Source organism: Netta rufina, assembly GCF_964035555.1.
Source record: "Netta rufina genome assembly, chromosome: 15".
Lineage (NCBI taxonomy): Eukaryota > Metazoa > Chordata > Aves > Anseriformes > Anatidae > Netta > Netta rufina.
The window spans coordinates 7,408,504-7,432,256 of NC_140138.1; the positions used below are offsets into that span (position 1 = coordinate 7,408,504).

The 23,753-nt window shown below is 45.1% G+C and overlaps 2 protein-coding genes across 3 annotated transcripts in view; one reads left to right on the forward strand and one right to left on the reverse strand.

The window, feature by feature from the left end:
- NPRL3 (NPR3 like, GATOR1 complex subunit) overlaps positions 1-9,074 on the forward strand; it is a 60,825-nt gene extending 51,751 nt beyond the window's left edge. The window contains exon 15 of the mRNA XM_084295728.1: positions 9,025-9,074. Coding sequence (XP_084151854.1) covers positions 9,025-9,030 — 6 coding nt within the window. The 3' untranslated portion in view covers positions 9,031-9,074. The remainder of the gene's footprint in view (positions 1-9,024) is intronic.
- Positions 695-15,580, reverse strand: MPG (N-methylpurine DNA glycosylase). 2 transcript variants are annotated; one of them, XM_084295731.1, is made up of 5 exons: positions 15,512-15,579; positions 12,338-12,486; positions 11,506-11,731; positions 7,391-7,595; positions 695-1,385 (listed from the first exon to the last, which is right to left on the reverse strand). In XM_084295731.1, the coding sequence occupies exons 3-5, from the start codon at positions 11,725-11,727 to the stop codon at positions 991-993; spliced, it is 822 nt and encodes a 273-aa protein (XP_084151857.1). In that variant the 5' UTR covers positions 11,728-11,731; positions 12,338-12,486; positions 15,512-15,579; the 3' UTR covers positions 695-990. The 2 variants fall into 2 exon arrangements, with proteins under 2 accessions (XP_084151857.1, XP_084151858.1); XM_084295732.1 differs by lacking the exon at positions 12,338-12,486 and having other exon boundaries at positions 15,512-15,580.
- Between the last annotated feature and the right edge of the window lie 8,173 nt (positions 15,581-23,753).

The window sequence follows — 23,753 nt, forward strand, 5'->3', positions numbered from 1 at the left end:
TTTGGCCTGGCTGCATGGCTTGGTGCCGTATCTCCAAGGCAAACTGCCAGCAGGGCTGCAGTTCTGTGGGTTTTGCCCTGAATCCTAAGTGCAAACACACACACACCCCGTACCTCATGGCAGGTTGCAGTGCTGCGAAGCAGAAGCCTCAGCATTGGTGCTTTCTCTGTGTTGAGGCTCACACACTCGTAAGTTTTGAACTGGTCTCAAAAGCAGCAGGAAAAATAAACAAAAAAAAGATGGACTTTATAGACTGGGGTTATAGATTGAACAGGGGCTCTTGTCCAAATCTCTGCTTAAAGAGAATGTGTCTGGTCGGGTCACGCAGGAGCTTGTCTAGAGGAGGTTTGAATGCCTCCCAGGACATATTGCTCACAGCTTCTCTGGGCTCCTGTTCCAGTGTTTGACCACCCTCATGGCAAAAAAGTTTTCCATGTAGCTAATGAGAATTTCCTGTTTTCTAGCTTGTGCTCATTACCTCTCATCCTGCCCCTGTGTACCTCTGACAGAACTCTGGCTCTGCCCTCTCTACAGCCTCCCACTAGGTAGTTGTAGGCGACAGTAAGATTCTTCTTTTACCTCCGCTCCTCCAGGCTGATCACCCACAGCTCTCTCCTCCCTTCCGTCAGCCCTGCTGCCATCCAGTCTGTTGGCTATTCCCCAGAAGATGCCAAGTGGGAAGCTTCTTCTGGGCAGCAGCACAGCAGGCCAGCAGCGTGAGCCTTCACCAGTCACCCACCTTACCAGAGCCTGGATCTGTTCACAATGCCTCCAGTGCCCTTCAGTGCTCAAAACCAACCTCCGTTTTGGCTGGGAGAGCCATGCCCATCTGCCTCCCCAAACAAAATTCCACCTTGCTGTCTTCATTGTGATAAAGTACGTTTATTGTTAAAAACCTACAAGCTGTCCTTGCTGCTGCTGCAGCGGAGCTTGAGGCTCTCATACAGAGCACCGATCAAGTCCTGGTTGGTGGCACACCCGCAAGACTCATCAGCTGCAAGGGGAGGGTCCCCTTACTGCCATCTCTCTCTCTATTTTCTTGTCTACAACACTTACAAATTTATTTCCTCGTAAATAAAACCTGAGAGGTTTATGTGACCATTCTCCCCTGTTGCCAACACCAATCCTGGTTGTGGCTACCACGTCCTGCTCCCCTGGTAGTTCATGTCCAGGTACCATCCAGATGGCTGCATCTTGGGTCAGGTCCCTTTGGTCAAAAGCCTTATCAATCCCAAACGCTTGGCAGAGCTTGGAGGGCCCGTTACACAGCTGCCAATCCTTCAGTGGCTTTGCAGGTCCTTTCCTGGCAGCACTGCGCAGCTCTCTCATCGCATCTAAACCCCGAAGAGGCTCCAAAGAACGAAGTAAGACAGCAGCGCCTTCCCCTGTGCGGAACAAGAACCACACGTTAGTACAGGCTTGTTTGTCAAAAGCATCTCCGTGCTCAGCCCCAAGGCCAGTGGAAGCTCTTCATTTCTATCTCAATTGCCTGCAGCACCAGCCACAGGGCCTCTACTTTTCCCAGGCTGTCACCAAATCAGCTGCAAACCCATGGTCAGTGCATTCCCTTGCCTATCCTGAATATCTGGAGTCCCATAACTCCGTGTCCTTGATTCACCAGAGCTGATTTGCTCTTCCTTTACCCCACTTCTTGATGTTCCCAGGTCTCACTGCTGCTCCAAGGCTTGCCAGAGGACAAGAGGTTTTCCTTCTGTCAGCACAATGTTCGGGAATAAATACACATATGGTTCAGTTTTGGCATAACTATCTGAAGCTGCTCCCAAACCCAGTGGATTTATAATAAACTCTGATTATAAGATCTCCAGCTAACAAAGGAGAGGAGGAATGAGTGTGGATGCTGCCAACAGAAAGAGACAGCTTGTGGAGTGACACTGGACAAAGCCTCCTGGCAGGCAGCAGCAGGCACTGGGAGCAGCCTGGGCTACCGCTGAGGGAGCTTGGGATGGAGGCGTTCCCAACGCCAGCGCCCCGTCTGAGGTGTGGGTGGGACAAACGTGGCTTTGGGGAACTGCAGAGGAGTGCAATCCGAATCCTTGTGCCAGGGAAGCTCTCGCAGGATGGGGTCCTGGGGCAGGCAGGGGCTGCACGGCCCTGGGAGCATCCCTTCTGCAGCTATGGTCCACCTGCGACGAGGAGGGCAGAAAGCTGCCATTCTCTTCTCAAATGCGATTTGTCACCCTGTCGGGAGCCTTTGGAGCTCCCCCTCATTTTGGGGACAGTGAAGCAAAGCTACAGCTCTGAGCAGAGAAACTCCCCTGCAAGGAGGCTATCCAGCTGAAGTGGGACATAAATACTTCCTTGATATTTTCCACTGGGGAGCAGGGAAGGTCTTCTCATGACCTTGAGTGGGCGAGCTGAGAGCCTGGCAATGCGATCTGTGTGCTGCCCCACACAGCACCCGTTGTGCTGGGGCCGCCCACGACATTCCTCCTCTCCAGCATCTGCGCTCTGGTGATGCTGCTCCACAAGAATCTCCTCTCCCTCTCCAGCCTCAAACATCTGGAGCCATGCTCAAGCCTGGCAAAGGCTCTTCTGTAGCCCACCAGATCCCTAGGGACCTGCAGTTTCCAAAAATAGAAGCCCTCTCACATTTTGTACAAGGCCCATAACAAACTGCTCTCCTGGGTTCCCAATGAACCTACAAACTGAAGGCCTGATTCTTGCTTTTGCAAGGTGTGCCTCTTGCCTTGAACCTGCACAGAACCCCCACCGCCCCCAGTGCAGCTCAGTGAAATAAACAGACTTAATTCCAACAGCTGTCCGCAATCTGTTTCCAAACACTCCCTTCTCTAAGGAAGGGGACTGATGCTAATCTAGCAGCCAAAAGCTGTTTCCCTCTCTGACACTGATTTAGAGCTCAAAGCTCATTTTAGATTTTTAAGAACATGCTCCATGTCCTAATTCTGCTTTTCATCCGTGCAAACAGAAACATCCTTCATGTTGGGATGCTGCCTCACTCACCAGGAACAACTGTGGGATTCCGAGGAGCTGCTAATTACACTACTTGCCTTCATCCATCACAAATGCAAGTGGAAACTGTGGTTACATGTGAATTAAAGCAAGTCCTTGGGAGCTCATGTGAAGAAAGACAAGCCCTCAGAGAAACTCCAGGTGCTCCAAAGCACCCGCACAGCAGTGGCAGGGTGTACCTGGCACTTGTCTCTGGCTGCTCTTTGTGCGTTTCCACTAGGAAGTTTTCCAGCTCTTCCTAGCTGTGTGCAATACAGACCCTGCTCTGCTCCAAGCCAGCAGCCCCTGAGCGTGAGAGCAACACCACGAGAGCTTTGGGAACAGCCAGCAGGCAGGATATGAGTGCAGGGATGCCTTGATGCTTTCTCTGCCCTCCCAGCCCGCAGGCTGGCGCTCAGGACCCTCTGAGTGTATTTGCGTATCAGAAGTTTTACTTTAACTACCAAATAGTACCTGAATCCTGGCTCACCACCTGCCTGCCAGAGTGCTTGAGCCTTCCTTCTTCCCTTCCTGCAGCCTGCCACTGCGAGCTCGTGAGGTCACCTGGCTTCAGCAGCAGCCTGACACAGACACTGCCACCGCCACACCATCAGCGCAGCTCGGGTCCTCTGCTCCAGTCCAGAGACAGTGTATTTACCTCCCATGCCTCACAGAGTCACTCTGTGTACCGAGCAGAGTTTAGAACTAAAAGCTGGGGTCTGGCAGCAATGCAGAGGCCAATTCTCTCCCTGGGCAGCTAGAAATCATGAAATGATAATGAAGTCCCACACCCGCGCTGTGCAGCTTGCTTCTCCCTCCCTGGATCAACTCCAGCTCTCATTCTTGGAAACAGCTCCTGGCTGCTGTAGAGACGTTTTCTCCTCTCTCCACCCATCTGACTCACTGCTCTCAAAGCACTTCCTTCAAAGTCCTGGTCTAGGATCCAAAAGTTAGGGAGAAGTCCACCCTGTGTGACCCTGGGCCTGGGTAGAGAATCACCAGGAACCAGGATCCTGATTTTACACGAGATTATTTCAGATATGGCAGCAAAATGCTCACATTGGCAAATGCCTGAGAAAAAAAAAATCACAGCGAAGTCAAAGAGAAGCTTGACTGGCATTTATTGTCTTTCTGAAGCAAGGGAAGCCCAGCATCCCTCATAGCCCTTGGGAAGGCTCTTTGTGCTAAGATTATTCTGCTGTTGCCAAGATTCGTGGTAGGATTCATGCACGCTGAAGGACATTGGTTATATTTTTCTATAAACTTTTCTTCCTCTATCTTTTATGATTTCTCCAAAAACACAATGCAGTGACACACTCCATGGCTTCAGGCAGTACCAGTCCTGACAGTAATGGGAAAGGCCCCCTCCAGTATAGTCCCACGATTCAGCTTTCTCTTGGTGATGTACACAAAGATTTCCCCTTCCTCTGTGACAGAAAATATGAGACCACCCTTCAGCTCGTTACGGTTTTATGAACACAAAACCACAGCCAAGTGGACTTGGCTGAATACACAAACAGCCTCAACTTCTCGCCTCAATGTGGCGAGGCAACGTGCTACAGCTGAAATGCTTTTGCCGTCTGTCGGCAGCATCACATTGGGCTGAGGACTTACTGTTGAGGACACTGCAGTGGTGGTGGGTCGTGCAGTAAAACTTGCTTTTGTAGCTGTTCTGCCACACATCTCTGGCAGCACAGCTCTACTGGTGACACGCCTCTTCCTATCCCCGAGTGACACGGCTGAGCTTGAAGTCTCGCATAAACCAAATACAAAAAACAGAAGATGTTTGTCCCAAGTGGTAGGAAAACAGACAATGCTACGAGGCTACATATGAAAAAAAGGGAGCTTTAAAGAGCGAGAGGCTCAAGAGCCAAATACCTCATTCCTGAGAAGGTACGCAGAGGGCAGCAAGGAAGAGGGGCATATAAAGGCTTGCACACATGTTACTGTCTTAGATCCTGAGCTGTTTAAGAAGCAAAAAGCTGCCTGCACAATTCAAGTCAGAGTTTAGCTGTTGTCTGCTGCAACAGTCTGACCTGTGCTGCTTGCCTGGTCCCAACAGCGCATGTGTCCGGGACAGCCCTGTGTAGCAGCTATGCCAAGAAGGTAGCAAAACACAGGCAACACTGAGAGCACGGCGCTTTGATCTTCCTCCAGGCAAGTACAGCTGCTTTCATTAAGTTAACAGCTCCACATCAGCGCTCTGGTCGCTCAGTTCAGGAAGCTGAGCCGCAGCAGGACAGCAGCCAGTGGCTCTCTTGAAATGCGCCCCTTCCTCATCAGGACCCTGCTGTGGAAGCAGCACGAGGGCTTGCCAGCAATGCAGAACTGGTCAGTATGACCTGAGCCGGCACAGTTACAGCAATACAAGGTCTCAGCAGGGGCATAGAAACGCTGAGGAAAAGCAGTGGTTGAGACAACAGAAATTTGGATACAGAACAGGCGTTTCCAGCATGAGGGCCAGATCACGCTACTCCAGCTGGTAAACGTGGCCACCCGATCGGAAAGACCAAAGCAGGGCACTGCTGGGGCAGCAAACCTAAGGCTGCAAAGCAAAATCTGCTGGGCACTTCCTCCTGCACCCCAATCCTGCAGAGTACAGAAAACTCAAGTAAAGGCCTCGGTCACCATCAAAAGCTTCCCTTCTGACCTCACAGTCAACTTGCCATAGCAAAACAGGCCTAAATGAATAATTGATTATGCAAAAGTCATCGTGCAGTACCTGCTGACATTCAAAGAGAGAAAAATCATTTCTAGAGCAAGGGGTCTGACAGCTGTGGTGCCCAAGAACAGACAGGGAACACAAATACTTCCAGGGTCTGTTCTTACACTTACATCATCTCAGACTCTGTGTCCCCACAACACCATATCAAGGCTGCAGAGCAGACAGAGGCTGAGTTCATTTCTTTTTAAAGCACAGGAAGATCCTGGCAAAGACAGGTAATAACTTACTAACAGATCTTTTTGTTTCATACAAATTCTCTCTTTGCTTTAGTGCAGAGACTCACTGTCTTGGGCATTGCTTAGGGAACAAAACGTCTTGTCAGATACATGGGGGAATGTCCTAATGCAACACAAATAACATAAGAAACTAAAAATAAAGCTAAGAGCTCAGCTAAATCTTCAGATTTCCAAACAGCCTAACTTTTAAAGGTGTGGCTTGGAGCTATTTAGGAAGAGGGATATAAATTCTTTGTTAGCCATAATCACAAAAAAAGCAGAGACCCCAATCTCCAAATTCCATCAAAACAGTGAGCTCATTGACTGTTTTGCTACAAAACTAAACATAGGTATATAAGGGAAAATTTCCGAAAGCACAGATTTCAAAGAAATCTTTTAGAATTCAAAGGCTAAGCTTTTTTTTTTTAAAGTAAAAATTATTATTCCTAATATTTCATACACTAAGAATCCCATCCTGAACAACAACAACAACAAAACATTCTTCTTTCATTATCTGAACAGATTTGGCAGAGACATCATAATGAAATTCATGTGTTCATCCATCAGACTCCAGACTTCCATTTAGGAAGTCAGGCTCTTCCCCCACAGTATTACCTGGCACTGTTTTTCTGCTTGGCTCTTGTCCAAAGGCCAAAACCTGAGGATTAATGGTCACTGTGACAGCACTTGCTTTCTAATTAGGAATATACAAGCAAGTTTTTTTTAATTTGTTTTTGTTTTTAAGATCTATCTTTGCAATGGTGAAAAAGAAAAAAGCTTCTGAGATTTTTCAAACAAAGTAAGTGTTTACTCTAAGAAATACATGCTGCCATTTCAAGGTGTCTAATTAACCAATAGCTTTATTGCAAGGCAAACACTGTCATCTGTAAGTAAAGCAAAAAACAGGTCTACAAGCAACACCTGCTTGTTAAAAGGAGAATCATATGATTAGGGCTTTTATTATCTTGAGAATAACAGAAGATTAAAGATCCTGTAACAGCCTGTTTTTTTTTTCCATTTTTTTTTTTTCCTTAAGATACAGCAAAGCAGCTAAAATGATCCTATAGTGGCTACTTACTTATACCACCTTCAAGGAACAAAGTTCACCAACTCACATGAATAAGGCAGCAGCTCTGGTCATCAAAACTGAAAGTTCCATCCTGTCCAGATTCCCTTCTAGTCCTTCACCTTTATTTCTGCATCTGAACAGCCATAGAGCTTCCAGCTGGGACAAAAACCCCATCTGGCTGGTCACTGCATAGCCAGAGATGGGCCCTGCTTGTAGTGTCTGAAGCTAACACACTGGCCACAGCTACAAACCATTTACAATGGCAAAACTAAGGTCCAAAGGAGAGATTATGACAAGTCATTGACTTCACAGAGTCCATAGGGAACTCACGAGTGACTGCACCACAGCAAATGTAGATTGCAATATCAGACCCGTGCTGTAGGCATTAAATCTTTTTCAGCCTCAGCTTACCTTGGCTGGAAACATTCACGCAGAAGTAAATCCCGTAGATCTGATACACGTACAGGGTGCCTGGTTTCATGAACATCGCTGCGTTTCGTTGAGTTTGCTTCCCACCTTTCGAGTGGGAAGCTTCATCTTCCCCACCCAGATAGGCTTCTGTTTCAACGATCCTCCCCCAGAGCTCCCTGCCGTCAGGAAGTCGGCGAACTAAAATCTGAAACAGAGGTCAGAGGGCATCGGTTAGCAACCCCCTGTACAAAACAATCACAGCACAAGGGTTGTAGAAGCAAGTCAGAAAAAAGGGCACGATGGTACAACCTACTCTCCTATACCTCCATGAGTTCAGTCTGTAAGCTAATAAGAACTCTTTCAGTTTCTACTGTCTGGGCCACATCCCAGTACAAGAAATTCCTACCTGTCGTTCACTCAGCAAAATGCTTGGAGGGTCTAGATGTTACAGTATCATACAGAGCAAATTTATGACCATATCTACAACAAAGCAGCAATCTCCACAGCCCACAGAGCTTCTTTTGTGGTTATTTTCTGTATTCTCCACCTCAACCCTGCAGGAGAGCTAGAGCTTTAAGGCAAAAAAGCAGCACTAATATCAACTCTGAAGCACCACAAATATGTTTTCCTTTGATCAGAAGAAATATGACAGCAGCATAATTAAATAACTACTGTGACTGGATAGTCTCTCCTAGAGGTGTTTCAAAAAAGTCCTAGTGACTATAGAGACAGAAGTACTACTGATACTTTGGTTATTTTCTACACCATGGAGAGGGCAATTGCAGAAGAGCTAGAAAGTGGCTTCAGGCAGACAACAAAGGATCTTCGTTACTGCAGTGTGTTCTTCACTGCTGCTACCTCCTTAAATAAAACACAGTAGATGGGGAAAAGCACAACCACAACAGTGAAAAGATTCTCTAGAAAAATAAACACTAAACTCTGTACAGCATTTTTTTTGACCTGATTTCTAAACTTTTTTTTTTTTTTTTACTTAATGCGTGTTTATAAAATACTGCACTATGGTCTCATCAGTCTAATTACACCATGTTCTGTGCTTTCATACTTAAAAACCAGCAATTCAAGAATGACTTGCAAGAAACAAAGCATACCTCCTAATAAATCTTTTTCCTGGATTGTTAATGCAGTCATTGACCTGATCCAGTACAGATGCTCCAGAAGTCTGTCTTAAATGTTGCAACTCCTATATATCACATTTTCCCTACAGCAGTTCCCAAATCATTGAAAACAACATTTTATTGGTTTTGTGAACAACAGTGACTTCAGAAAAGCACCGGTGTCTGTGAACACCCCAAAAGCACACGCAGATGGCCAAATTTTTCTTTTAATATGATGAAAAGCAATGGTAAAGTTACAATTTTAAGAGTAGGCAGGCATTTCCCTCTCTCTTCAGACAAACTATTTACAGTTATAACAGTTTAAAATAATAAGCAATACTAATAAAGCAGGCACCTCCAAAATCTGGTAGAGCAAAGACAATAAAAGTAAACAGTGAACTACCAATGCAGTTATAATTATAACAAAATGAAACCATAGATTACATCACGGGAAACTGGGAGTTATACTTTAAAGAAAATCTAAAATTAACACAGAATTTGCCTGGTTTGTAATTGTAGGCCTAAACAGGAAAAGTATGGAACTGGGACTAAAACGTCATCTGCCTGGGGCAACAGAATGCATGAGGATGTTGGAATCATCAAGACAACAAAAAATGCACTAGTACAAGAAAACTTCAGGTATCTTCATATAGACTAAGAAAATACCACAGTAGGATTGGCCATGGACCATATTTTTTAGATACCACCAACTGTCAGTATATAAACTGTCAAAGTGATCCAGAGCAAAATGCAAAGTGTCCTCCAAAGGCTCATCTCTGAAAAACAACTTTCACAAAGTTGTTCAATTTGTTGAGCTTTCAGCCATGAAGTACAAAGTTCAGTGTCCTTCCACAAGCTTTCAGGTCTAAAAATAATCTATTACAGTATTGCTTACCAGCAAAAAGGGGAAACTACATAAAATGAGGAAGCTTGTTAGGAAGAACTTAAAAGAGGCAGCCAAAGGCCAAAGCAGGAAAGGCAAGCCTCTAGCAGGAAGTCTATAAAGAGCAAATACACATCATGACGTCTGAGAGAAAAGCTGAGAAAGAACAAAAAAAAGCAGCAGGGTTAAAAAAGCTACTAGTCAGAGCTACAGACTGGGAGAGGAATGGTTGGAGAGCTGCCAGGCAGAGAAGGACCTGGGAGTGATGGTGGATAGTCGGCTGAATATGAGCCAGCAGTGTGCTCAGGTGGCCAAGAAGGCCAACGGCATCCTGGCTTGTATCAGGAACAGTGTGACCAGCAGGGCGAGGGAGGTGATCGTCCCCCTGTACTCAGCTCTGGTGAGGCCGCACCTCGAGTACTGTGTTCAGTTTTGGGCCCCTCGCTACAAGAAGGACATCGAGGTGCTTGAGCGGGTGCAGAGAAGGGCGACGAAGCTGGTGAGGGGCCTGGAGAACAAGTCCTACGAGGAGCGGCTGAGGGAGCTGGGCTTGTTCAGCCTGGAGAAGAGGAGGCTCAGGGGTGACCTTATCGCTCTTTTTAGGTACCTCAAGGGAGGCTGTAGCGAGGTGGGGGTTGGCCTGTTCTCCCACGTGCCTGGTGACAGGACGAGGGGGAATGGGCTTAAGTTGAGCCAGGGGAGTTTTAGGTTAGATGTTAGGAAGAACTTCTTCACTGAAAGGGTTGTTAGACATTGGAACAGGCTGCCCAGGGAAGTGGTGGAGTCACCATCCCTGGAAGTCTTCAAAAGACGTTTAGATGTAGAGCTTAGTGATATGGTTTAGTGGAGGGCTGTTAGCGTTAGGTTGGAGGTTGGACTCGATGACCTTGAGGTCTCTTCCAACCTAGAAATTCTGTGATTCTGTGATTCTGTGAAAACAGAGCAAAGGCATCAATTACAAGCAAGACAGTATCCTTCAAAAGTAAAACCAAAGCTAGACATGGCAATACATGCCAAAAACAACAGTTAGTGGAACAAATTCCTGAAGTTATCTAAACCAATGAGAACCCAGAGAGTTCACCCTACAGATAATAAAGGTATTAAAAAAAAAGCCTCAGATAAGATTGTAGCAGTAAAACTAAAAATACATTTTGCAGTTGTGTTTAGGAGGTCTCAGACTGGAACTTTTTACAGGGAGAACACTGGAGGAACTCCCTCCCATAAAGAGAGCCAGAGGGTTTTCTGAAGGACTTGCTGAGCAGAAGAGACACACGTGATCTCCTGTACTCTGATTTCCAAAGGCTTTCAGCAAGGTCCATGGATTCCTCAAAATTTCTGCAGTGGGATAAGGTAGAAGGTACTTTCATGAACAAGTAGTTGTAGGTAGGAATAACATGTCAGAGTTTAACTGTGGGACTGTGGCATCCCAGAGGCCTCCATGCTAGGGCTTATGTTGCCTCACGTATTTGTGTTAGTAAGCTGGGAAAGGTGATTGTTAGCAAGCTCCCCATCTCTACTGACAATACTGAGTTATGCAGAACAGCAAAAATAAAAGCAGATCGTGAAAGACACAACTTTCATAGAGTACTTCCAGGTGAGAACGGAATATTCCAGTACCCTATGACAGTGGTTATTGGTCAAGAAAGGCCAAGGACCTGGCATGCTATTAGCATCTTAAGATATAAAATGGAGGTAGAGGAGCAAATGATGTTGACTGCACAGCATTACTTTCCAGTGGACAAAGCAGGAGTGGGCAAAAACAAATAAAGGAATACCTGAAAAGAAAAAATTGGCCTCAAGCAACCTTCAAACCACAAACAATAAAGTGTGTTTCAGTAAATCAGAAAATAAGTGAGAAAAATGCCACAAAAATAAACTAATTCTGAAATGTGACAATAAATTAAACCTAAAAAAATTACTTTTATGTCTTCATCCAAAATAGATTTAGCTACCAGTCTTTAATTTCCTAAACTTTGCATGAGAAAGAATGAGGAGAACAGTATTCCTAAAATAGAAAAGCCCTAGGGTCAAATTGCAGAAAAAGAATTTCATCCTTTTACACTAAATTATTAGCTAGCACATGCTCCAGCACAGTAATCTCAGTCTAAATGTCTTACCTGTCCTAGAAAGGATTTGGCCAGACTAATACAGGGCTGGCTGAAAAAATCTGCTTCTAGCTGGAAAGACTTTTTTTTCTCTGTTGCAAAATATTTGCTGCTTTTTGGAGAAGAGTCCCCATCAGGAGTGGTGTTCAGGTTCTCCAAAGCATCAGAGGGAGGAATGCTGGAGCTCCTTTGGAGAGCACTTAATTCAGCCAACAGCTTTCTTTTTCTTGGCATAGTTCTAGAAAATAGATATAAACATAATTAGAGGATGTAAAGCTTATTTAAAAGTAACTCGTGTCCACACACACGGATTTTTACACCTCTCCACAAAATGAATCTGAAAGGTTAGACAACTTAGGCAAACTACAGAAGCAGGTGACATATTTAGCCGGGTCTACATCAGGTTAAGCAAATACTGGGCTCTGCTGATACACAAATAGAAAACTGCAGTTTGAGTTTTCATCTTGTAAAGACTCCAGACAGAAAATAACTCTGTTCTACGTAGCAGTAAAAATATGTTTGCTTTTAGGTTAGGAAATTCAGAATTTGAAAATAAATACGAAGCAGTACTATGTTAGTTCTCCAAAAAAGGAGATGATCTGTTAAGCAGACAAAAAAAAATACGAAACAAACACCCTGAAAATTGTACCAAGTTAGAAGGTTCAGAGAAGTGATGTATCAATCATTTCATACAGTAATGTAGCTGGACAACAATCTCAGTCTCCACAGGGCACAGAACAGTTGAGATGGGAGATGCCCTATTTACAGTCGTAGTGTCAGACTTGTTTATCATGCTGTAAAAATGTTTGTATTAAGACCCTCACAAAATAAGCTTTAAATTCACCTGCCAAAGGGATGAAGAGCAGTCTGTTCCAGCCTACAGTATGTGTTTGTGACAACTACATAAGACAAAATTGTTCTTCCAGATTTGTCACCAATTTACTATGCAAGATTCAAAAGTTTGTTTCTTTTTCTGTGCTGCAGTCCTTACACCTGTCAAAGAAGAACAAAGTTATTAATTCACTCTATGAAGCTCTTTGAAATCTATGCTGGCTAACAGCGTGACGTGGGAGCTGGGGGCAATGGATTAGCACCGTGACTCCAACTAGCTTTGGTGGGAGATATTTCACTGCAGGAACATCTGCAGAGCACAACACAGAAGTGAGCTGTCCTTTTGTTGTGTATGCTGCTCCTGGTGCTTACTGGACTCTCAGAACCTCCCAGGTAGCCTAAGAGATTTTGGAGCTGTAGGTCATAATACCAACAAAGCATCATTTACTCAGGAACAGCTTACAATTTTCTATTTCTTCTCAGGGTCTAGCAAAAGCCAGTCTCCCAGCTGGGACATTGTCATTTTGGGAAATGCTCTTTATTTAGCCTTTTTTATACAAAAAGGCTAAAAAAACAGTGGGGAAAAATGCACTGTTCCTGTACTCCAACAAGACCGGATACACAAAAAGCTGAAACCAAACTCTAAAAAAAATCCCACCCACTTATTAAATTCGGAAAGTGTCAGCCTTAAAAAGGAAGTTTTATAAGAGACAGCAGTGACATCAGGTTTTAAAAGATGCTTCACCAATGCTAAAATTCAACCAAATCTAGACACAAGGGAAAAAAGCAAGAGTTCAATATCCTACATAAGTGGAAATCGAAAGAGACCTACACACAGCTGAATCTGCAAGGGAAGCATATACACAGTAAAACTACTGCCACTCATTCTCCACTAGATCAGGAGCTTTTAAAAATGCCTGCAAAACCTTTTGCCATCAAAAATGATCTGTAGCTTGCCTGGATATTTTTCACAAAGACATCAGCAACAGTTTCCTTTACCTGCACTGAAACAATAATGAATCACAAGTGTGGGTTCCCCGGTACTGTTACGTTCTTCAGAAGCAGAGACACATGCATATAAAGGTATGCAGTAAGAAAATCACAGTGCCATGACTTGCAAAAAGATGGTACGTTTGTTTCTTCCTGAACATCTAATTCTTTATTGCAATAATTCAGTGATGGTAGAGACTTGGCATAGAATGGCCAACTCCATGCCAAGCATTCTGCTCGGGACCATTGCTTTCACTTTGTATCAACTCTAAATTGTTATTAGAAGTCACCTACCTCCCTCAGACAAAATTGCTTGTTGGCCTTTGCAAACGTGAATCCCGCCTAGAAAGGAGGACGTGGATGGGAAAAGGGGTTGTGTGAAGGAAGGGACAGAAGAGGAATACTTCTGAAGAGTCAATCAAAGGAGTGCTTCACGCTGGAGACTACCCCCAGACTCTTCTGATGGCGTTAACTGGAACTTCCAGATCACCAGCAATACATGAAGACGTGCTGAAAACATGGCCAGTTTGTGTGGAGCACTAACTCAGTTGGTGAGTTGTGCTTTTATGGAACGCAACATCAGAAACAGGATCCGAGTTGCCTGGCACCTATTGCCTCTCCAGTTAAGCAATTCTTAAAAGCTGCAAGTGCTCTCACAGACATGCTACATGGGCAGCCCAAGAGCACCGGTAATTTCATTGCTACAGGCTGATCCTACACAGACCTCAGCATCTTCAGCTCTCATTAGAAACAGCAATAGGATTCCAAGGTTCCTTTCCTCAATTTTCAACCAAAGGAAAGACTTTTCCTACATTTAGTGATTCCGGGTTAATCTTTATAGTTAGAGAGAGAATATTTGTCTGTGCTCTGCATTACATTACCAGGCATTGTTAAATAATTCAAGTCAGAAAACAGAACACTTGATCAAAGCCTTAATGGATGATGATCTGTTGAGATACAATTGTAAATGCAGGTTAAGATACATAGCTGACGTGATGTCCACCACAGTAATGAACATTTTCAAAACCCCCAAAGTCTTCAGGCTCTACGTAAACAGTGAAGGATCTGAGGAGAGGGGTCAATTTCCCGCACAGCTTGGGATCATATGCTGTATGGGACAAAACCAGCCTGCTAGTGGCAATGAGACAAAAAACATCTGATGATGTAATACAGGAACAAAAGCTAAAGTTTCTCCTATAAAAAGACACTTCCAGTAATCGAGCAAATCCCCACTTATTGTAGAGGCTGTGAAAATATGAGTCAGACATAGACATGAACGAGTAAAGCATGAACACGGTCCCTTTCATGCCACAGTAGCCTTGATTCTAACACAGCATTCTTATTTAGAAAAGCCTCCATTTTCCAAAACAGATTAGCAGCACATTTCCTGTAGACTGGGTATTTTTCCTCCTTATAGGGCCTAATTCATACCACTTTTTTTTTTTTTTTTTTTTTTTCTTTTTGGCACACACACATCTGTAGAGCAGTTGGCCTTCCAGTGTTTAGCTGTGAAATCTTCGAAGATTTTCCAAGATCTCTGGAGCATCGCTGACTGATTTGATTATCTGTGCATTTTGTTACGTATAAAAAGGCCCCAGGAGGCTCTGCAGAACAGAAGGTGTCAGGACAGGAGATGGGGCTCACTGCGCACCCATCTTCCAAAGGCAGCCGTCCATTTACGCTTTGTTTTATCAGCTATCACACCTCTTTCACCCCAGCTGCATTCACAGCACGGGGATGCTGTTTTCCCCTCAATTCATTATATGGCCTTTGCAACACCTTAGAGCCAGGAAGCACAGAAAATAGCTTTTATAGCATCAGAAAGGGATGTTTCGACACAGTAGCCTGAAATAAACACCACTGGTGACCGTGAAGACAGCTCCAAGAGCTCCTTTTCCTGGGAGCTCGGTGGCCAGACACACCGGGAAGCGTTCGTCCCTTGTGCTGCGGGACCCCTGAGGCGCAGAAGCCGTTCCCGCAGCAGCACCGGGGGCTGCCAGCACCCCGCTCCCCGCCCAGCCGCCGCGGTCGGGCCTCACGGGGCGGCCCCGTCCTCCCGACGCCTCCAGGCCGCGCACGCTGGCGCCGGGCCCCGGCTGAGGCGGAGGCGGCCCCGGGGGGCAGCCCCGGCCCCGCAGCCAGCCCGGGGTGGGCCCGGCGGCGGCCTCCAGCCCGCCCGGCCCCGCCGCACACGCACCTGGCCGGGGCCGCGCCGTGCCGCCCCCTGTCCCGCGGTGCCTCCGGGCCGGGCCGGGCCGAGCCGGGCTGGGCCGGGCCGCTGCCGGGCACCGCCTCCCGGTGAGGCCGCCGCCCGCCCGCCATACGCGGCCGTGAGGGGCCGGGCTGCTGAGGGGGAGAAGGGCTGAGGGGACGGCGGTGGGCTCCGGAGACCGTCTGTGTGCCCGCAGGCCATGATTTTTGGCCTTACCTCACTGTCTCCTGTGTCCAGGCACCAGGCTCTCTTAAAAAGGCCTCTATTTTATTTATTTATTTATTTATTTATTTATTTATTTATTTACTTATTTATTTATTGCCGTCTTCTCACGGTGTAGGTGGTGATGGTCCACAATCAAGTCGATTTGCAACCCTTTCTCTGAGCTTGCTTGATCTTTCGTTGTCATTCCTTTATGGGCCGCAGGTGGCTTTGTAGCACATCTTTGAACTCTTCCTGGTTTTCAACATCGACTTTCTGACGTGTTGCTGCTTCATGTTAATAACACCCAGAAAAATGAAATAGAAGGGTGAATATATATTCCAGAGAATGCGAATGGTCACAAGCTGACTTCATAGAAAGCTGCATTAATTACTCCCTCAGTTCTCTGAATAACAAGTGTCTGGCCTGCAGAAGAAGAATCTTGGCTTTGGCTTTTACCCAGATGGAGCGTATGGTCAAAACAGGGTCAAAATAAGATTTTCCTCACCACTTTCTGGAGAGACACAGGCCTATGGATTCATAAACAAGTGTTTGCATAAAAGGTACTAGGAAAGGTCTGATTGATCAAAATGTATTTATTTCCTGTTTATACAGTATAGATCTCTCTATGACTTTGTTTAATTAAAATGGACAAATGGACAAAAATAAGCTCACAACAGTTAGGATTCCCTGGAGATATACTGTTGTCCAGCTGCATAAATGCATTTAGCTCCAGCAGAAAATCCGTCACTTATTAGCAAAGAAATCAGGATATAAATGTATATACATATATACAATCATAATCAGTGTTGATTGACTGAATGCCTCCAGAAGAGCTTAGCATCTTGGACTTCCTCACTTGCATGGTTAACATCCCAGCTTTAATATGGTGTCAATATAAGAAAGGAAGGCCAAGAATGTGTATAAAAAGGAAGATAACCAAGCATCAAACTGGCCTTTCATCAAATTCCAAAAACTAAATGTGAAACTAAGAAGGAATGAGAGATGCAGAAAGGATTTCCTGGTGTCAGACTAGTTCAGCTCTGCAGACTTTCTCCTATGGGAGTCTGTGGGACAGGCACTTTCAGGAATGCTGACTTTGATGATGGATCTATTTCATGCCCAAAGGAAGTATTTCAAGCTTTTAACACCTGAAGAATGCAAATTGCTCCAAGCTACAGCATATGCCATGATCTTCATTTGTCCAATAACTTCAGCGTAACAGAATTAAAACCTAAAATAGCCTCTTGTAAAAGCTGATCTATTTGGGAAGATTAAAGTTTCCCTGTCTACTGGGCAAAAGCACTTTTTTTTTTTTTTTTTTTTTCCCCTTGAAAGGAACGACTTGGAAACTGCTGTTAGAAAATCTGGCCTTCTGAGACCTGGGATCTGCAGCATGTTGGATGCATACAGAGGGCTGGGCTTTTCTTGGAACAAAAACTGTGTTTGCGAAGTGTTCTCCACAGCTTCCAGGATGTGATGACTGTTGACTTACCTTCCTTCTGCAGTGAGGACAGCAAATCAGCGTGGAAGCAGAAGAAAGCACAAAGGACAGATTTCCAAGTTTTCCCTGTATAAGATACCAAATCAAGTTTTTGTGATACTTGCTGAAACTGGATTTCGTGTCCAGTTTGAAAGTGACATGGAGTCAGCTCCCTACCAGTGGCTGTTGACTGGCCACTTTGCATGGCCACACGACTCTCACCAGGACTTGCAAGACAGCTGCAAAGTTTCATGAGCCAACTACTGAAGAATTCCTGCAGATGAAAATGCTCCAAACAGCACAGGGTTTTATAACACCCACTCCTGGCCTCTCCTGACATCCAGTCTTGGCTGCTGCTTCCTGCTTAGTTTCAGTTGCCAGCGTCTTGTTCAGAGCTATTTCCAGTCAGTGTCTGTTAGAGGTATGTACACACAGCCCTCAAATTAGTACCAGAACTAACCAGCTACTAGAAGGCAGCAGGGCTCATAGCTACTTTGGTATCTCCCACACCCAAGCTGAGCCATGGATCAAATATCTAGTTCTGCGAACCAAGACCATTCAGCTTGTTATGTAAGCAGATGTGTATGTTGTATTCTAAATTTGGTGACATCCATGATGGATACCATTCCACCTACTTTGTACTCAGGGTGCAAAGAATCATAGCAAGTGCATTGCATGTAATGGGAAAACACAGTAAATTAACAGACCTCCAGGGAGCCTTAGCTCTGGACCTGAGAGGGCAGGCAAGTCCTATTTAGTAACATTTTAATGGACTCTACTGGGTCTCATTTTTGTTTTGGATGCAGGATATTTCATTCTCTGACGAGGCTTTGCTTTATGGGATTGCTCAGTGCAGAGAAACAAATAGAAAAAACAAGTGAGCAGGGCAGTCTGCTGGGCTGGTGGGCTCTGCTCACTGTGTCTGCAGTACTAAGAGCTTACGTGATATCCCCACTGACACAGATTTTGGCAGTTCCATAAGGACAGACATGCCTGGGGTCTCTCCCAGCTGCATGGGGCAGCAACAACAGTGGGAAGCTGGAGGCTGAAGCCAAAGGCCCAGCTAAACTGGTAGGATGTTGGGAGCCATGAAAGGGAGCTGACACATGCTATTGGCCATCACTGCCCCTCTGCTGGGAGTGCTCAGAATGTGCTGGATGCAGGGAAAATGCCAGTGTAAGACATTTCAGTGCTCTTTGCCTCCAGGCACTTGTTCTGTACCAGTGCATTAACTTGCAGGCCTGTGCTTAAACCAGCTCCTTGAACTGAGGAGGGGAAGTGAGAGAGCGGCGTGGTGGTGCTGAGCTACCTACTGGTGTGAAACCACCACGAGCATGCCCACACTCCCTAGGCAGAGCAACAGATCACCTTTGACATGGATAACCTAGAGCAGTCTGAGCAGAAGCGGGCACAAAGAAGGTGCATCAGCAAAGCTGAGGTCAGGGTAACACTGAGGAATGACAGTTGTTCCACAGCCTGTGCAATGTCAGCAAACTGCTAGTAGCTCAGGTACACTCTACCACTGTCTCTTAAGAGATGAAAAAGATTCAAATTCAAATGCAGCCGAGTTGCTGCTGATCATTTGTTTTTACAGGAGTAAGCCCGTACCCCTTGTAAATACAGAAACACTAAAGGGAGTCATTTCAGTACGTACTGTTAACCACCAAAGGGAACTTTGCAAAGGTGATGCTTGTATTGTATGAGTGTACTGGGATAAAGACTGGTCACCTACTTACTAGCTTTGCTGGGAAAAGAACAGAGCAGTTTCCAAATGAGATCAGAAGCTTATGTCCTGACTGGGACTCAGTCACTCACTGTCCTAGGGGCTGGTCACAAAAATTGTCATGGAGAGGGGGAGCGAAGACTGAAAAGAAAAGAAAGAGGCTTAGAAAGAAGCAAAAAGTGGCAATTTTTATCACAAAGAAAGATAATTACACCAACTGAGAGTATTTGTATAGGGCATTGTGGATACAACAAAGTTGTAGGAATTCAATATTCGTTTGAATAAATACTTGGTAGGAAAGTCTGTCCAGGGCTGTTAAACGCAGACACCATCTCTAACTCGGGAAGTCTCTGAGCCACAAACCGCTGGGTCTGGTGGAGTATTTAGGAGGAGTATGACTGTACATTTGACCTGGTTTTATACTGTCTGTAAGCTTTTGCAATTCGCGCTGTTGGAGGTACATATCTTCTGCTCGATGGATCTGTTATCTGACTCATCTGCCCTTAGAGATTATGTTGGAGTCACAATTGTTTTGCTTATCCTGCCTAGCTGACCCCTTCTAATACGTCTAAATCCATCCAGGCAATGCACAGAAGGTGAAAGAAAATGTTTGAAGAGCAAAAATGCCACAAATCTTCTTTAGTGAAACAGAACTGCCTATCCAGACCCTGTTGTTTGCCATCACAGACGTCTAGATTTAGGATACACATGGGCGTGGGCATATTTAGAGTCATTGACCACAGGCATGACATAGCACTGGTTGCTAAAACTGACCTGAAGTTGTTTGCCTTGCAGGAACTGGTAAGGAGGCTTGGATTGAATATCATTGACTAAGGTCACAAGAGTTAAGCTTGAAATAGCAGAATATGAGAACATTTGGGATGTAAACAGGTGACTGGAGGGACTATGTCACAGGCTTTTTGCAAGGGATAATCATTGACCAGAACTGTTGGCATGTAGGCAATGATCTAAGAAAGGGTTTACTGCCTGTATAAGACTGCTGGCAACAAAAAGGTTAGTTCTGACTGAAGTGTAAGTTAATTATATTCCTGGTGTTTTTTAACTCCAGTTTTCATGTCCCGATAGACTAAAAAGATGATTATAAATGCTGCATGAGAGATGTTCATCTTAAGGCTCACAAGGCAGAACAAGAACCGGAGAACCCCTACTCTTAGGGTCTGTGTTTCAAATTTAGTTGTTGTAACTAAAATTACTGCTCCATTCCCTTTTAACATCCTTTCCCAGGGTAAGCAAACCTATGCACTCCCCTTGTCTCCTTCCCTTTTGAATCTGCAGGCTGAGGTTCCTTAGATTTTATGAAACCCAGTTTCTAGGTAGGGGATAAAGATTTGGAATCATGTTTTCACCCCTTAGAAAAGGAAAAAATGCTCTCAGCAATTCCCTACGCTGTTTCAAGTGCTCTGGGTGGTCAGCACAGAGCTACTGGCCACCCTCCCAGTCCTATGCTGCTTATGGGACATGGGAGGTAAATGATGTATAGAACCATATGGGGTGGGGAGGGGGAGATAGAGGAGCTGGCAGCATGGTGAGGTCCTCGGGAGGACAGGAGGAGATGGAGGTTTTTGTGGAAAGAAAGGGAAATTGGACACAGGAGCCTAGGAGCCTAACGTTTTGTTCCACTGCTCAAAGACCCACTTAAACATGAAGGATCTCTAGTTTCTGTCTGAGGTCCCATTTTAAAAAAAGGGGGGTTCTTGAACCCTCAAATCTGTCTTCAGACAAATTCATTGGGTTTAATGTGGTTATTTCCTGCTGCAGGGTTTCCCAGAAGAATGCAGACTTTGGGGTGAGAATTCAAGTAGTTGGAAAGCAGCAGGATGCACCCTCTGCATATCAATTTTTCAGTTGGCATTGGACATAGTGTTCCAGTTCCAAGTACTGCCACTGAAAACAAATGTCTTTTTTTTTTTTCTTCTTCTTTTTGAAGAGATGGGAACTTCGATATTCCCAGGGAGGAAAAAAAAAAAAAAAAAAAAGAGAGAGAGAGAGAGAAAAAAAAAGAAAAAAAGCAGTTTGGGAGCATAACTACAGTATAGGTAAAGTTTGCTTTTGAACGTAAATCACTAAAGCTTTCTGCAGCATACACCCACTTTTAACATCTGCTTCAGTCAAGACAGGCCTATGCTGCAGCTTTGCTGTGGCTTTTACTTTAGGAATGTAACAAGAAAAAAAACACAACACCCTGACCAGTACAATTATATTGGGAAAATCCCAGTGTAGTTTGATTAATAATGGAAAAACAAAACCCTTTGCTAAGGGATTGTAGCCTGTTTGAGGTGGTAACTCCTCTGTACTAACAAGGAAAACTTCTGGGCAATGTAAGCCAAGATCCCTGTGTAAGAGCTTTTAATGGGCATTGAAGGTAAATCATATAATTAAGGAATCAGCTTTCCTGAGCAATGGCTCCTGAACTTCTGCAAAGAGGGGACTGGGCTCCCCCTCTTCCTGGGCCTTCTGTATATTTTGGGGGTGATTACACTGAAATCAGTAAACCTGTAGAGCACGTCTAACCTAACGAAAGGCCTTGACACTCACAAAGCAGCAGGGTTAACTAGCACTGCTGAAGCTGTTTCTGCCCCATCTGCTTGCCCTTCTGCCGTCATGGGTGGCCAAAGAGGACACGCAAGTACTGAAATCAGGAGCATTTTGTGTCCTCTTATAGGAATATGTGTATTCCCACGGTGTGCTGTAAGCTGTGCCGTGAAGTCATGTCTGCTCTGGAGGCAGTAGCCTCCTGCCAGGTGAGAGCAGACAGCTAGACGTGACAACCCTTCAACAATCCCAAAACAGCAGGGCACTGAATGCAGCCCTCAAGCTGAGGGACTTGAATTTACACTGGCAGTAAAGACAGTAGGCAAAGATTTTCTGATCCCCATGGCTTTAATACTCAAAATGGAATTCCCTGGTGACACAAATATTCTCCACAGACTTATGAGGTCTTTGAAAAGAAGCTGATATGGCCTAGCTCCAAGACTCCCTCTTTTCCAAGTAGGAACCTCTTTTCCCTACCATGGATTGCTGCCTGCCAGAGGCTCATTTCACGTTTTAGTCTAGGAGTTGGTTAAGATAGCTACCACATCTGGTTGCAATGATCTGGAACTTTTTTTGCCCTTCTCTGGGCTGCCTTACCAAAGAGTTCGTGTACATCACAATGTTGCTTTAGTTGGGATATGCATTGCTTTTGGCTGAATGTTAAAATATGTTGTCACATGGCAAGAAAGACTTTTGACTGGAAAGTTAGGAACGCAGAGCCAATATAAATATTCACTGAAAAAATAGGAATTATTTTCAAAATAGCTAAGCTCCCAATTTATTTGTTCCTACTTCCTGAAAATTTATCACACTTGCTTGGCTCATGGCTTTTCCCCACTTATCTGTTTTCGGCCTGCTGACATATTTCTGAGAGTGCAGCACAAGCTGTGTCTTGCTCCATTTTGTGGGCTGTGGTATTTAAAACTTCAAATAAAAGTTGCAATTTTGTCTTCAATGGGACTGTGGGTTAGCCAGTTCTAGTCTTAACAAATTTGTAGTGATATAGGATACCCAAAGATATTGGGAGTAAGTCAGAATTCCTCCTCATGCAAAGAAAGTGACCAGAATGGGGGGTTGGGGTTTCTTTTTTTGGTCTGAGCAGCAGGAGAATTCCTCTTCATGTTGAATTGCACCTTATGCTGTTGCTGGGGGTTACAAAGACCCTGGAAGGGCAGGAGGCCACAGGCAGTGACAAGGGAAGCTCTGGGTCCCATCAGATAACTGATAATGGAGCAGTCCCAGAACAGTACTGAGAGAGATGATGGGACCTTCATCTTTGGAGATTTGCAGAATTCAGCTGGGCAAGGCTCTGATGAGCTTGCAGCCAGCTCTGCTCAGAGCAGGAGGTCAGACCAGCTGACCTCCAGGTCCTTTCCAACCTCAGCCATTCTGAGGCTGCATGAGACCCCCACAGATGAAAACCCCATCTGCCATGCCCCTCAGTGCTCCTCTCTGCCTACAGCATCATCTCCGAGCAGTGGCTCTCAAACAGTGGCCATGAATGTGTTGCCTTGCTGTAAGCTGAAGGCCAGAAACTTGCACTCTCATCACTTGCAGCAGGTTGCTCTGCAGCTAACCACTGATCAAAGATACAGCCTTTGGCACAGTAATTAAACATTTAAAAGGATAGCATCTGCCTAACAGCATCTGGTTTGGGTTGGACAAGTGAATAAGCTTTTTTCCCACCCTTGGAAGGTTTCAAGACTTCACTGGGCAAAACCACAGGTGCCTTGATCTAGTGTTGGTGACTGTACTGCTCTTGTAGAAGACTGGGCTGGACACCTCCAAGGTCACTTCTAATCAATACTTCTGTGCTTTACAAGTCTAAATACAGACAGGATGAGGAAATTTAGATTCACAAAACAGACTTACATATTGTGGTATCTTCTTGTAGGCCTTTTGCCCCCTGTTAGGTCCTCCTCAAGCGTCAGGTGTCAAGGAATCCATCTCTGGTTCTGTGCATAGGATTACACAAGTGTTCAAATAGTGGTATTAAGGGGATGTGGCACACCTGCATAGACCAGCTGAATATACTTTGGAGAAAGGTGATTTGTGTCTCTCCTCTCAGAAAAAAGGAGCACACATCCTTTGCTGACACAGCATTCATAACTTGAGTTCACTATTACTGTAGAACTTTACCTGGGATGTGGAGGCACCCTCCTCCCTCACTGAGCACAAGGAGGAAGAAAAGTAACCACCACGCCCTGTGTTCTGCGCTGTGCTGCTGCTGTGCAAACCAAGAGGCCAAACCCCAGGCTCTGGACAGA

Bases quoted from the DNA above. Each gene is read 5' to 3' on its own strand.
- MPG (XM_084295732.1), bottom strand. From the start codon at position 11,727: ATGCCAAGAAAAAGAAAGCTGTTGGCTGAATTAAGTGCTCTCCAAAGG. The intron at 7,596-11,505 runs GTAAGACATTTA...CCTCTGTTTCAG, and splicing joins CCAAATCCTTTCTAGGACAG to ATTTTAGTTCGCCGACTTCC. The intron at 1,386-7,390 runs GTAAGCTGAGGC...TGTTCCGCACAG, and splicing joins CGTGAATGTTTCCAGCCAAG to GGGAAGGCGCTGCTGTCTTA.